Genomic DNA, 15,400 nt, shown 5'->3' on the forward strand with positions numbered 1-15,400 from the left:
AAAGGTGTCCTTAAAAAAACACTTAGAATAGAGTAACTCAAATACTGTATTTTGGTGCTTCTTGTAAGGGAGCTTAGGTCCTAACCACTCTAGGACTTGCTAAAAATGCATACTCTCTCATTCGACTTCACAAAGGTTTGGACTACAAGTGATCCATGTGCACAGTAAGTCCCAGAGAATATTGTATTACTTAAGAATTTTAAAAGACCAGTACAGTGCTGTGGTTCTGTTTTCCACTTTTTCTCTTTGGGTGTCCAGGCATTGCTGCACACCAGGTGGGGAAGGATGTAGCAAAGTCCAGAATGGGTAGGTGGACAGGATCCTGGTCCAGCAGTGAATGCTACAGGTGGGGTGGGGTGGGGAGAAGATGGGAAGGTGGGGAGTAGGGGGTCAAGGGCTTGGAGGAGGGGTGTCAGGTAGGGTTTTTCTCCAAAGATTTCAGTGTTACAGCTCTTCAGTGTTATAGTTCTTTTAGACAACATTCAATGAAACAGCTCTGTCAGACAGTATTCAATGAAATAGCGTGTACACATACACTTTATTTGGGTTAATCAAGGGCTATATATGTGAACCTTGGGTAATGGGAAAGGGTTCTTAGTGTGAAGTTTCATTGGCTGAGGCTTACAGTTCTATGGATACCTCATTTGCATGGAGAGGGATTCCAGGAGGTTGAATTTGTAATTTCCATCAAGGATTATGTGACATTCCTCAGGTAAAATATTGGAGGTCAGGCTCCCCAGATCAGTTGGGGAAGAGGAATCCCTGCTGAGAAAACGGAGTCTTCCATTTTGCACCAAGCTCAGGAAAGCTGTCCAGACATGGTAGATTATAACCTTACTATGGATGTACAATGTGTGGTAGTACACGCCTTTATTCCCAGCACTCGGGAAGCAGAGGCAGGAGAATCTCTGAGTTTGAGTCCAGCTTATTCTACAGAGTGAGTTTTAGGACAGCAAGGGCTATACTGACAAGGCTAAACTTTGTCTGGAGCGGGGGGCAGGGAGGGGTGCAAGCGCCATTACATAATGTAGGAAATAGCAAAACTATTCACCATAAAGTAAATTCTCAATTTTCCTTTATAAAAATGTTTTTGCAATAGTTTTACTACTTTTACTTACAGAATTATGTTTAATATTCTAGAATGTATGTTCTTCACTAAAAAATTGAAACCAGATCTGGTAAAAGCCAGAAAGTATCCAACTTTCTAATCTCACCCTGTCACTTAGGTCTTGTTCCAATGCTGTGTTTGGATCTTCACTCATTAGCTTGGGATATAAAACCATCTGAACACTTCGAATTTTTGGATCTCTCATTTCTAATTAACCTACTTAGAAGTAATTCAATAATCCAACTTAAATCAGCCTTATCGGGCTGCAATATGTATTAAAGTAGGGATAAGTAGTAGCAATAATAATAATAATAAACTACCTAAATATCTAAGATGTGATTTTTTTTAATCACCTGGCATGTCTGGGTATACTCTGTGCACTATTTCATTTAATATTGCAGACACTCTTTGAAGAATTATCGCCTTATCTCAAATGAGAAAACCAAAGCAGAGACAATGAAGTGTCTTGTCCGTGTGTGATGTGGCAGGACATAGACCAGATTAGGCACACTGTACAACCCACATTGCTAAACTGCCTAGTATGTTACTGTCTCAAAGATGAAAGTGTTGTTATATGTGACTATGAATGTACTATGCACATCTGGCAATATTCAAGAATTAATAATAGACTTAAAATTTTCTTATAATTACTTTGTTGCTATTCTGACATCAATTGCTTGTTTACTCTATTCTATTCCAGGAATTAGTGAATCTTACCAAATGGGAATTTTTCGAATACTTGCTGGCATTCTTCACTTAGGCAATGTTGGATTTGCATCTCGGGATTCAGACAGCTGCACAATACCTGTAAGTTCAGAACAAGCTTAATGCGATGGTGGCCTGTGTATTAGTTTTGTTTGTTTGTTTGTTTGTTTGTTTCTTTTACTACTGGGGCTAGAACAAGTAGAACAAGCTAGGGGTCTCTGCACATGCTAGGCAATCACTGTATTTGTAACATGCCACCATGTTAGTCTTTTTGAACATGATTTTGGGGGGCAAATTCAGGTCTACTTTATCTACTGAGCCATCTCCCTAGATCTACAGTAGATTTAATTGCTTCATTTATTTGTTTATTTATTATTTTATTTATTCTGTGTTTGTACACATGTATAAGCACACAGGTACACAAAGCTGTATGTGTACAGAGGCCAGAAGAGGACATTGGATCTCTTAGAGCTAGAGGTTCAGGCAGTAGCTTATTACATGGGTGCAGGAACGCAAACTCCAGTCCTGATATTTTGTGGCAAGTACTTTTCACTGCTGACCTATCTATTCAACCCTGTTATTTTTACTTGTGTGTTTGTGTGTGTGTGTGTGTATGTGAGTGCTGGCATGTATGTGCCACACATGTGGAATCCAAAGTACAACATTTGGGAGTCAGTTCTCCTCTTCCACCCCATTGAGGCAGGTCTCTCTTGTTGCTACCTGCTCATGGTATTCTAGACCGGGAACCTTTGGCCAGTTCTCCTGCCTTGGCTTTCCATTTCATTGTGGAGTACTGACTGGGATTAGAGATGATTGCCATCATGCCCAGCTTTTTACCTGTGTCCTGGAGATTGAACGTAGGTCATCAGGCTTGTGTGGCTTCAAGCTCTTTTGCCCACTTACCCATCTCTCTGGCCTAGTAGTTTTTAAAGATGAAAATGATGGCTCTGATTTAAACCTCTAATTTCTTTTAAGAAAATAATCACACACACCCCCACCCACTCTTTTTTCAAAATAGAGTCTTGTCTGTGGCCCAGGCCGGCCTCAAACTTGTGACAATCTGGGATTACAGGAGTGCATAATCACACCTAGCACCAGTTTTTTGTTTTCGTTTTGTTTTGTTTTGTTTCCAAAAGCATATTTTATTGAGATATAATTTAGCAACACCAATATATGGCTGTGATTATGCTCATAGATATGTTCAACCATAAGTACGTTCACAGGCAGCTGAAACGACTTTCAGAAAGAAGCCTGGGCACCTTGCCTGTAGCCAACTTTACTCCTATCTCCTCAACTCGACAACCTGAGTCTACGTCTTGCCTCTGGCGAGTTATGTACCCTGGATGTTAATAGAAATTGAATCATGCGATATGTGGCCTTTCAAAGTTGTTTCATGCTGTAGCACATATCACTCCTTCATGATTGATAGGTGCTGTAAGTGAAGGTACTGATTTGAATCTGAAGTGATGACCTCAGGTTTTAATGACAATGGTGATATGAACGAGCCATGTGATTATTGTTGTCAGGTTGTTTGTTCTCTTGGATCTCATTTCCTCAGTTTTCACTGAGAGATGATGTAAAATCTGCCCACTCCCCAGGAATGTTGTCAGATGCAAGATACGGGAAAATAAAATACAGCAATATAGATTAAACAAGACAAGTATTTAGCAACCTCACTCATATAAGATCCACAGAAGATATGTAAGGGATTCAGGGATATGTTAGTCATTAAAGAATTCCAACCTAAAAGCCCTTCAAATGACATCAGACTGTCTACTTCAAGCCTCTTCAGACCTTCTGTGGCCTGAGGATGAAGGTCAATCGTGTTCTCTGGCTTCATTTTGTACATTTTCTGCTTTACTTAGCCTTACTTCCTCCTCTTGCTAGTTTCCCTCCTACTACTTTTTTTTTTAAATCTTGCTGTTACTTCAACTTAGACAGCTTTTCTCTTGACCAAGAAGTACCCGCTATTCTTTCATACCCTAATCTATTATCTAAGGTAATTGTCTCCTGCCTTGATAGAGAGAACTCCCCTCCTGTGGATTTTCAGCACTGTGTCTGTCTCTTTTCAGTGTTTTACAGGTCAATAAGTATGTCCCCCTTAAGACTGCAGACACTTGGTGTTGCTATGATCAGACATCATGAACAAGGCAACTTATAGAAGAAACAATATATTTGGGGCTTATAGTTTCAGAGAATGAGTCCATGACTGTCACACAGGGAGCGTGGCAGCAGGCAGACACGCATGGCAGTAATGGCAGTAGCTAAGAGCTTATGTCTTGATCCACATGCACAAGGTAGAGAAGAGACGCTGGGAGTGGTGTGAGTGTTTGAAACCTCCAGATCTGCTCCCAGTAACACACCTCCGTCAAGAATGGCATACCTCCCAATCATCTGCAAACAGTTCCACTAACTGAGGATCAAGTATTGAGATACATGATCTGCTGAGATCCATTCGCATTCAAACCACACAGGAGCTATGCTTGTTTAATAGCACAGATTTGATGGCCACCTGACAAGATTTCTGATTGAGTGATTGAATATAACCTAAGAGAGAGACAGACAAATCTATGAAAAACCAAGAAAGTTTTTTGTTTAAAATGAGCCCTACAAGATATTACAAAGTGACTTCCAGATCCTAGGCTATGAATGCTTCTGATTATACTCACTGATCAGGTGTGAGTGATGTTGATGTCCATTTGACAAAGATAGTGCTGAATTGTGTGACTTTTTCCAGAAATTATTCTTTGATTTGGCCATAGGCAATAACACATTCTCTTTTGGTAGCCCAAGCACGAACCTCTTACCATCTTCTGTGACCTTATGGGTGTGGATTATGAAGAGATGTGTCACTGGCTCTGCCACCGAAAGCTGGCTACTGCCACAGAGACATACATCAAGCCCATCTCCAAGCTGCAGGCCACAAATGCCCGAGATGCTTTAGCAAAGCACATCTATGCAAAGCTCTTTAACTGGATTGTTGACCACGTCAATCAGGCTCTCCATTCTGCTGTCAAGCAGCACTCTTTCATCGGCGTGCTGGACATCTATGGGTGAGTGCATTTGGCTGGCTGCCCTACTCTGCTGGAAAGCAGTTGTTTGTTTGGGGGTATTTTGTACCTCTGAGCACTGTTTAATTTTGTTTTCTACTGGAGAAGAGAAGGAAATCCTAACTTATAACCATTCAGAAGTGTCTTTGATAATGGAGATATAATGATGCAAAAAAAAAAAAAACCCTTACACATTGCTTAAACAAAAATTAACTCAGCTCCAGAATCTATCTACAAAGCTAATAGATTGAATTAATTGGTTTTCACACTCTTATATGGCAAATTATTGAATTTCTAAAAATATGATTTCATTTCTAGTTGCATTCTGTAACATTGATATTTTTTGTACATGGACTTGTTTGGCAGCTAATTTTTCACTCTCTGGTTCAGATTTTCAGAAGAACCTGTTAGGTTTCTGTTTCTACCTCCCACTTCTCTGTGAAATGTTTGGAGTATAAATTGACAGGAACTGTTGCTTTAGCATTGATTTGTTGTTTCCTACTGGATATGAAGGGGCCTCAAAAAGCCAAGGCTATACATCCTTAGGCAGGACTGTCTCAGCTGATGCTCATCCTGTGCTGACTCTCCAACTTACAGACTTTTATCAGATATGGAGAAGATAATGTTAAGAGACTTCACATTTTTCTCTTTCAAGTGTGCATATTTTAAATATTTTTTTAAAACTGTTCTTTTTCTTTTCTTCCTACCTTATATTTTTGGTATTACAGATTTGAAACATTTGAAATAAATAGTTTTGAACAGTTCTGCATAAATTATGCAAATGAAAAACTACAACAACAATTCAACATGGTAAGAATTTTCTTTCTTGAATAAGATTCTTCTACAAACTTTCCTTTTGAATTCTTAGTCTAAAAAAAAAAAAAAAAAGCTTGGTCTTTGAAATAAACTCCTGAACTGTAGTTCTTTTTTCTCTTCTTTTATTAAATATTTTCTTTATTTACATTTCAGATTTTATCCCCTTACCTGGTTTCCCTCCAGAATCCCCATCCCACCCCCTCCCCCTGCTTCTGCTTCTATAAGGGTGTTCTCTTACCCACCCACCAACTCCTGCCTCCCCACCCTGGCATTCCCCTACACTGGGGCATCAAGCCTTCACAGGACCAAGGGCCTCTCCTCCCATTGAAGTTTGACAAGACCATCCTCTGCTACATATGCAGCTGAAGCCATGGATCCCTCCATGTGTACTCTTTGGCTGATGGTTTAGTCCCTGGAAGTTCTGTGAGGTCTTGTTGGTTGATATTGTTGTTCTTCCTATGGGGTTGCAAACCCCTTCAGCTCCTTCAGTCCTTTCTCTGACTTCTCCATTGGGGATCCTGTGCTCAGTCCAATGGTTGGCTGTGAGCATCAACCTCTGTATTTGTCAGGCACTGGAAGAGCCTCTCAGGAGACAGCTATATCAGGCTCCTGTCCGCAAGCACTTCTTGGCATCGACAATAGTGTCTGGGTTTGGTGACTGTATATGGGATGGATCCCCAGGTGGGGTAGTCTCTCCTCCACACTTTGTCTCTATATTTGCTCCTATGAGTATTTATTCTGTTCCCCCTTCTAAGAAGGACTGAACTGTAATTCTTATAATGGATTTAGAGTAGGGAAACTGCCAGGGAACAGAGTTTGGAACAATGTTACAAATTAATATAACATTAAAAAATGTTCAAAGGTTATCCCTTATCTGGAATAATGAACATTTGGGACAAATAATTTGAATGAGAGATTCAAGAAGTGGGGCAGGCACTACTATTGAGTCCTTCTATTCCTGTTTAGACACCAACTAAATGTGGGGTTATAACTAACACCATTTGCTATGTTAGGAAGATGTCAGAATTTTACAAATGATCTTTTCAGTAGCCTGTTTTTTTCACTGAGGCAATGGCAGTGGGTATATTTTAGGAGGGGCTTACACTAACTTTGAGCTAACCTCCCTCCTCTGCATTCCAAGTATTAGATTACAGACTTGCCACCACCATATCACCCAGTTTAAACAGAGATAGTTCTTTGCCTGAAATAAATGCTAAATTTCTCTCAAAATGATCTATGCTTTAGTATATAAATTTCTGCAATAGTGTAAAACAGTAAATTGTGCTTGAAAAACATTCTTTTTATTTTCAGAAAACAAAGATCATTGTAGTTGGTAAAGCTAGAGACAGTACAGTTCATTTTTTAGGTTTTGTTGAGTCCTTTAAAGAAGTTTCAGCTATGACAGAATACTGTGCTATTTTTAGATGCTGCTTGTTTTCAAACTTTATTTTCTATGATATAGAAACCTTTTACATAAAGACCAATAACTGGGGAAAACAAAGACAAAACTTCAAATTGAGAAGTCAAAAAAGGCTGATAAGCATATTTTTTCTAAACATTTTCTTAAACAATGATTTTCTTATTTTTATTTTATGTACATTGGTGTTTTACATGTATATATGTCTGTGTAAGGTTGCTGGATCCTCTGGAACTGGAGTTATAGACAATTGTGGGTGCTGGGAATTGAACCCTGGGCCCTTTGGAAGGGTAGTCAGTGCTCTTAACCACTAAGCCATATCTCCAGCTCTCTGATTAGTATATTCTTTTAAAATTTGAAATAAATACTAAAAAATATAGCAAAGAAAATTTAAAGTTTCTGATTGTAGGCAGCCAGATTGGAGTTGTGTGCATTTGGGACTAAAATTTTAACTAAGGTGTTTGACATTGCAAAATATAAGTACTTTGATAAACATTTAACTATCTTTGTTTAGCAAGTAAAGCTGTTTCACTGTTTGATACAGGTTGATTAAGGTTTTCCATAATAACAGGACTCATTTTTGACCAGTTAAGCATAGTTGTGAGCTACCTGTGAGTACTAGGAACTGAACTGAGGTCCTGCGCAAGAGCAACAGGTGCTCTTAACCACTGAGCCAGCTCTCCAGCCCCCAAATCCACAATTCTCAAATATTCCTTGTTTACCCCTTTATAAATAAAAATAACAACACATTTGTTCATTACAATTATATGGATGGTTTTTTGTTTTTTGTTTTTTGAGACAGGGTTTCCCTGGGTCGCTCTGGCTGTCCTGAAACTCACTCTGTAGACCAGGCTGGCCTTAAACTCACAGTCATCTGCCTGCTTCTCCCTCCAGAGTGCTGGGATCAAAGGCATGCACCACCACTGCCTGGCTTAGATGATCTTTTTGATCAAGGATTATTACTGCAAATGAACTAAGTATAACCATAAGTGTAGAATATAATGGGAAAGTTCCAAGTACACAAAGAGTGAGTGAGAGTATCAAAAATCTCTCTGTCACCTTTGAGTTCTAAAACTTGGGGTCCAAGAAAATAGGTATTGTTAGACCACAGCCACAAAAAGTTAGTTTTTCTAGGAAAAAGAAAAATTGGCAAGAAAGAATGAGTCAGAGGATCCAGAAGAAATAGGTAAAGAGAAATTTAAGAGCCAGTAGTGGTCATTAATGTCTGTAGTGAGACTAGAAGCTGTGATATCAGCCAACTTGGCTGGAGCAGCAGGCTGAAGCAGAGGCAGTGGTTGGGTTGCCTCCCCACCTGGACCAGTTTAGTTTTTATTCATATTCAGAACTTGATCACAAGCCCTTCCCCAGGGAAACCTCCCCAAACACCATATCCGAACTAGATGAGGACTTTTGTTATTCTTTTTCATAATATGGTACCTGCGCTTTTATGTAGACTTATATACTTTTTTAAAACGTATTTTATTTAAGGTTCTTAAATGCTTCAACCCCATCAACCACGGGTAGGGGATAAAGAAGGTTAGTAGGAAAAGGGTTTTGTGTACCTGTTTAGAAGTAGTTACTTGGGGCAACTCCACTCTTCATTTTTAGGATACCAGCAGTCTAGTTCAATAGCAAACACCAAACACAAATCAGTAGTGGCAGGGTGATCTAGGAGAAACGGCAAGGCTCCACCTAGTCTGCACGAGTCAGAAGTGGCAGAATCAGCTGGAACACCAGGAGACGTTCTTTAGCATGTTTCTCTCTATGAAGTGAAGACCAGCAAAGACCACCGAAGCACTGCATGCCATAGCAATGCAAGAGCATCCTCCCGCTGTTTTTTTTTTAAACATCACACATCACACACCCTCTCAAGTATCTGTTTTAGGCAAAATATCACATGCCCTCTCACAAGATAGCTTCCAGGAAAATACCATGTGACACAACTGAGTTATTAAAGAAACCTGAAATTTCCACCTCACTTTTATTCTGTAACTATTTGATGTCTGCTAGTTCTCTCCCAGTTCACACGTGCAGCATCCCTGTCTGTACTGTTGATCACAGGCGGTGACTGACACATAGTATAGACTCAGTACATAGTCTGACTAAAGAGTGAATGGGGGAAGAGAAGGGGTGCTGTGGATGGTACACATATATTTAAAAATCACAAGGACTGTTGTATGTATCTGCCATTCAAAACATATCTAGGCCTGATGTGGTGATGTATGCCTGTAATCTCAGCACCTGCAAGACTAAGGCAGAGTGCAAATTCACATCTGGCCTGGGCTACATAAAGAATCTCAGGCTAACCTGGTTTACATATTGATAACCTTTCTGAATATAACAAAAAATTAGATTGCATGCTTAGATTTATTTTTTTATGATGAATGCGTATAGCTAAGGCTTTCTGTACATGGTTTCTGCCTTTTCATGAGGCTATTGTTACTGAGAGCCATGAGCTATAGAAGTGTGCTCCTTGATGACATTCCTTATGATAATAATCTGATAATGACTGCCATTTTCTCTTTATTTCAGCATGTCTTCAAATTGGAACAGGAGGAATATATGAAGGAACAGATTCCATGGACACTTATAGATTTCTATGATAATCAGCCTTGTATCAATCTTATAGAATCTAAACTGGGAATTCTCGATTTGCTGGATGAGGAATGTAAGGTAATTATAATTTTCTGCAGTACTTAGCTTGTCAAGATAGATGGATCAAGGCTACAGAACAAGTGGGTGCAAGCAGAAACTCTCCAGTATGTCATTGTGACAAGGGTCCTCTTGTTCATTCTGAAGAGACATTAGACCCCAAAGGTTCTTTTAATTTTTTTTTTTTTTACTATTTAGCTGTGTGTGTGCATGTATATGTATATGTGATACACATGTGCCACAACTCATATTCGTGGTCAGAACAACTTTCAGGAGCCAGTTCCCTCCTCCTACTGTGGGATGTGGGAATGCACTTAGGTCATCCGGCTTGCATAGCCTGCGCTTTTACCTGCTGAGCTTTCTCATGGGCCACAACGCTAAGGATTGTATTAAAAGTGAAGCTAGGAGAATTTATTTCCCTTCTGTTTTTAGCCGACTACATATTGACAATTGTTACTGCTTTTTATCATTTTTGTTTTTAATGTTTAATATTTTTGATCAGCAGAATATATTGAAATACAAGAAACTGCCCCAAAATTGTTTTGAATAGTTCTAAATAGCCATATTTTGAATATTTGTTATTGACATAAATAATAATCATTTTATTTGCTTTAACATTTAAGGACGTGGGATGTTATAAAATCGTTGACTCTTCCACTTTATTACTGAAGGACCTTAGGCAAACCTTTATTTCTCAGGCTTCTTTTACTTTATAGACAATAAATCACAGCTTATGCTGTATTGACCCTTATAAGGAGCCAGACTTAGTGTTAAAATGTATGTGGGGCTGAAGAGACGGCTCAGTGAGTAAAAACACTTGCTATACAGATCTGATGACCTGAGTTCAATCCCCAGATCCCACAGTGGCAGGGTATGGCATGTACTTGCCTTCAAATACACATAATTATAATAAATAAAATTTGAAGGTTTTTTAAAGAAAGAATGCATGTGATAAAAAGCATAGTCATTCTTATTTGAGATTAAAAATAAGAAAGCAAAGCAAAAATTGATACTGCTTTTATCAGTATCAATCAAGTAGGCTAATATAAATTTGGTACCTTTCATTTGTTGAGACTAAATTAATAATTACATGTATACATTTGATGAAGGACAATAATTCATACAACAGATTTTATAGGAAAGCAGAATCATAAACATGTGTGCCCTTTGACTTGGGAGTTTAGCCTATAAGTATACTTACAAATATACTGAAAGTGTGTATGTACAAGAGGAATATGACACTTGTCATAACAAAAATTTAGTAGCAACCTAATGACTAAGTAAGACTGGGAAATGCAAGGAGTATATTGAATGAGCCCACTCAAGTACGTGTCTTAAAAACAGGTAACAAGTAGTAAAGTTTCTGGAAATGGCAAGAGGAGACAGACTACCAGTTCATACCTTTCTGGGTTATATTAATATTTTACTGTGTATAAATGTTACTTCCATTTAGCAATTTAAAAAAATAAAGTATGCCTAATAATTGTATTTTATCTTTAACTTGCAAAGCCTTTATTGTATTAAAAAATTAAATATTGATGACTCCTGGTATAGGCAGATTGTCACTCACGTGTTGTACCGGGTCACCCCAAGCCACACCCTTCCTTCATTGGTGGTTAGCTTGTGTGGATGAGAATAAAGAATGAATTATTAAGTTGAACATAGGAACTGGTGTCTTGTTGCTGATGTCGCAGAAGACCTTTAGCACTCAGTCATCACTTCACTTTCTTTTTTCTCCCCAAGATGCCTAAAGGCACAGATGACACATGGGCCCAAAAACTGTACAACACACATTTGAACAAATGTGCCCTCTTTGAGAAGCCCCGCATGTCAAACAAAGCTTTCATCATCAAACATTTTGCTGACAAAGTAAGGAAACTTTTTGTCTTTTTTTTTCCTTTTTCTGTAATTTACATCGAATTATAATAAAAATCAGTAGTCAAGTATTGGTTGGTTTGTTTGTTTGTTTGTTTGTTTGTTTGTTTTGGCAGCACTTGCTTCCTTTAAAGTCCTTTCAGGGAAAGCAGTCTTCAGTACTGCCATCTGGGTTTTTTCCCACTGTAACTTGAGTTGATTACATATTAAGTAAATATGGGTCAAAAGTCTTTGTCTGAAATGTTGAAATTCAAGAAACTGAAAACCAAAAGTGTTTTCATAACTTGTTTAGCACCCAAACCTAATCTCTGACTTGAACTAACATGAGATCGATTCATAATTTTTAGCCCAATTGAGGTGGGTATTTATGTGTTTAAGTATGAAAAATTAATGTAATTTATGGTATGCATGACTTTATTAAACTTTTTGGTAGTACTAAAATGGTGTATATACATACTACATCTCGGAGTGCATGCATTACTTCTAAAGGCCTCACAGGTTTCATACCAGAGACTGGATTTTTGTCTCCTGTGCAAGCATGGTGATGTATTCTTCACAAGTTCTATAGTTCACGTAGCAAGTCGGGGACTATGTGACTAGTTTACATTGCAAGGAAGTTATGGGACAGGCTGTGTTGTGAGATTTCTGAAGGCCTCTTTATGAATAGAGTTTTCTGACCGTCTAGTCTTGGCTTGAAACCTTTGAATGACTAACGTGACCTTAGGAGTATAGGATGAGTGGGAAATGGCTAACGTTGTGGGATTTTAGAAGAAAAAGAATTCTCAAGTAGTCCCACTTCACCAAATTATCCAGTATTTGCCCATCTTCTCCCTCTGTCCATCATCAGCTTCTCACGCATCCACAGCCTCTCTTCACGTAGTCTTTTCCCTCCTTAGAGCAGTGGTTCTCACCCTTCCTAATGCTGTGACCCTTTAATACAGTTCTTCATGCTGTATGACCCCAACCATATGATTATTTTTGTTCCTACTCCATAACTGTAACTTTGCTACTGTTATGAATCCTAATGTAAATATCTGCTTTTTCCAATGGTCTTAGGCGATCCCTGCAAAAGGGTCATTCCACCTTCAAAGGAGTCACACCCCACAGGTTGAGAAATGCTGCCTCAAAGGAACACTTCTGCTTGTACAAATGGCTTACCAGCTTAGACTATACACTGGATCAGCCTAGAAGGAGCTCTCTTTGGCCATGGGGGAGAAAAATCAGCTTACAAGTCTGTTTACCCATGAACTGATAGAGCATTTTGATCTCATTTTATCAGCAATCACTACCACTGTTAGGAAATTGGTATTTGTTAACTTAATAGAGTTTACATATTTCTTTTTTATTCTACTGTTTTTATTAGTTGGTTTTTGTTTTTGTTTTTGAGTTAACATGTAAGATAATAGATTTTTGGTTTTTTTGGGACAAGGTCTATGAACCTAAGGCTGGCCTTAAACTTACTGTATAGCTGAGGCCACCCTTGAACTCCTAATCCTCCTGCCTCTACCTCCTATGTGCTGGAATTCTTGGCATGTGCTATGGATTTCATTTTATCCTTTTTCTTACGCACTCTGTTCTTATTTATCCCTGCCCTCTAGTTCTTTCCACTGTTCCCTGCCCTCTTCTTGTGGTCCCATTTCCTATCCCATAGCCCCGTTCTGCCTTCATGACACATGTATTCTATTCATGTCACACATATTCCATTACCTTTTCTTTTTTTCCTCATTGAGAGCTCTTCTTTCCTGTTATGCTCCCTTTTCTAGCTTCATGACCTACATTAATATGTGTGCATATGTACTCATGCACACACAATTGAAATGTAGGATCCACATAGGAGGGAAGATATGAAGTATTTGGTTTTTTGGTTTGGCTTACTTCATTCAACATAATGACTTCCATGTGTATCAGTTTTCCTGAAAATGTCATGGTTTCATTTTTATTGTGGCTGAATAAAACTCCATTGTATGTATGTACTACATGTTGTTTCTCCATTCTCTTGATAGACATTGAGACTGGTTCCACTTCTTAGCTGTTACAATTAGTGCAGCAATAAGCATGTATGTACAAGTAGCTCTTGTGGTAGGAATTGAGTACTTTGTTTATATTTCCCCAGGTTTGCTATAGTGAGTTACCACACCTCTCCCTGGAAATAGCATTGATCTCTTAGAATTAACTGATGGTACCGCTTGCTGAGAGCTAGTCATAGAGTCTGGACAATAAATTTGTTTTTGTTGATGACTATATCTATTCCAGAGTGTTGTCATTTAGAAGATATTTTTTTCATGTGATTTCAGGTGGAGTACCAGTGTGAAGGTTTTCTTGAAAAGAATAAAGATACTGTTTTTGAAGAACAAATTAAAGTCCTTAAGTCAAGCAAGGTAAATTTACTCTTATCAAGATATGATCCATAAAATGTTAATTGCTTCAGCACTCGTCTTTTAATACTAATTGTGATTTTTCTAACAAAATCAGTTTTATTTACAGATTATAATTTGTCAAAATATAACACGTAACACGTGTCAGGTCCTATATAGAGTACTGTTCAAATGTTGACAGTTTGATTCTTATAGTGAGGTAGCATTGTATTAGTCACATGTCACCCATGAGGCAGCTGAGGTGTCGGGGACTGATGGCTGGTAAGTTCCCAAATTAGGTTGAGCTCAGGCTGCCTTGCTTAGAACCTGTTCTTAACTTAACACTCAGCTATGTGGTCTTTCAGCTCCCTGTGAAATCACTGTCTCCACAGTGGTTCTACAATGAGAGTCTTGCCAGTGACTGCATTCTTTGTGGGAGACTCAGAGAAGGTTTTTCTGCTGTGTTATTTTGAGGGATTCGCTAGAGATGTGGCCTTATTGCACTCCATCCTAGTGGAGACTAACTCTGGGTCATCAGAGGTGTGGTTTCAGATGTGACCCAAAATGTTTAAATTATGTTTTCATAAGAACAAATACTAGAACCACTGCTCTCTACTAGGAATAAGAATATTCCAGATGGTAAGGAAATATGGTGTTATATTGCTTATTAAGCTAGTCTGTACCTCCAGCTGTTGACCTTTCTCTGGAAAGGATGAAGAGGGGCACAGTCAGCCTACAGGAGCAAACCAGGAAGCTAGTTACTTGATTCTGTAAAGACCTGCTAAAAAGTAAAAATATTCCTGTGGCCCTTATAGGTTATTGATTGGCACTCTTGTTTTTCTGGCTTATTTCAAGAGAATCCTCTTAGCATCTATAGAATAGTGTATGGACAATAGGATTCTTGTTTTTAAAATAACTTTTTATCATCAATTGTGTTAATAATATAAAGATCACATAAAGACCAACAGTAGTCTAGTTTTAACCCTCAGAGATGAGTCAGATATTCATAGAAAAATCATTTATTTACCCTTAACAAGAATTGAATATTAATACTTTTTAACTTATAAAAAAGTAATGTGCAAGGCAAACTTTCTTTTACAGTGACTATTGTAAGTGTGGCTCAGAGGTTTTATCATTTTAATCTATAACATAAGCATGACATTCTGTTAATATTTGGTCAAAATAATTTAGCTAAACAGAGTACCGGTTTTCATTCTAGATGTACCCATAATCAGCTCTGTCTTCATTCTGATTTAATTTCCTATTTGTCTAGTGGGTCCAGTCATTAGAAGTTAGCAATGTATTGGGAAGAGGCAATCTGTGTTCCATTGTTGCTGTTGAAGTGGGGATAGTTTGTGGTTTCCTTGAGTTCAAAGGCTGTTCTTGTTCTCAGTCTTTTCAGCAGTTCAACCAAAAGACCTGA

The 15,400-nt window shown here is 38.4% G+C and overlaps 1 protein-coding gene across 8 annotated transcripts in view; it reads left to right on the top strand.

The window, feature by feature from the left end:
• Positions 1 to 15,400, top strand: part of Myo5a (myosin VA) — a 153,890-nt gene that overhangs the window by 72,466 nt on the left and 66,024 nt on the right. For all 8 annotated transcript variants that reach the window (XM_006510827.4, XM_006510829.4, XM_006510832.4 and 5 more), the window contains exons 9-14: positions 1,809 to 1,915; positions 4,601 to 4,866; positions 5,592 to 5,673; positions 9,629 to 9,769; positions 11,492 to 11,617; positions 13,918 to 14,001. In XM_006510827.4, coding sequence (XP_006510890.1) covers positions 1,809 to 1,915; positions 4,601 to 4,866; positions 5,592 to 5,673; positions 9,629 to 9,769; positions 11,492 to 11,617; positions 13,918 to 14,001 — 806 coding nt within the window. The remainder of the gene's footprint in view (positions 1 to 1,808; positions 1,916 to 4,600; positions 4,867 to 5,591; positions 5,674 to 9,628; positions 9,770 to 11,491; positions 11,618 to 13,917; positions 14,002 to 15,400) is intronic.

This window comes from Mus musculus, chromosome 9, assembly GCF_000001635.26.
Source record: "Mus musculus strain C57BL/6J chromosome 9, GRCm38.p6 C57BL/6J".
NCBI classification, from domain to species: domain Eukaryota; kingdom Metazoa; phylum Chordata; class Mammalia; order Rodentia; family Muridae; genus Mus; species Mus musculus.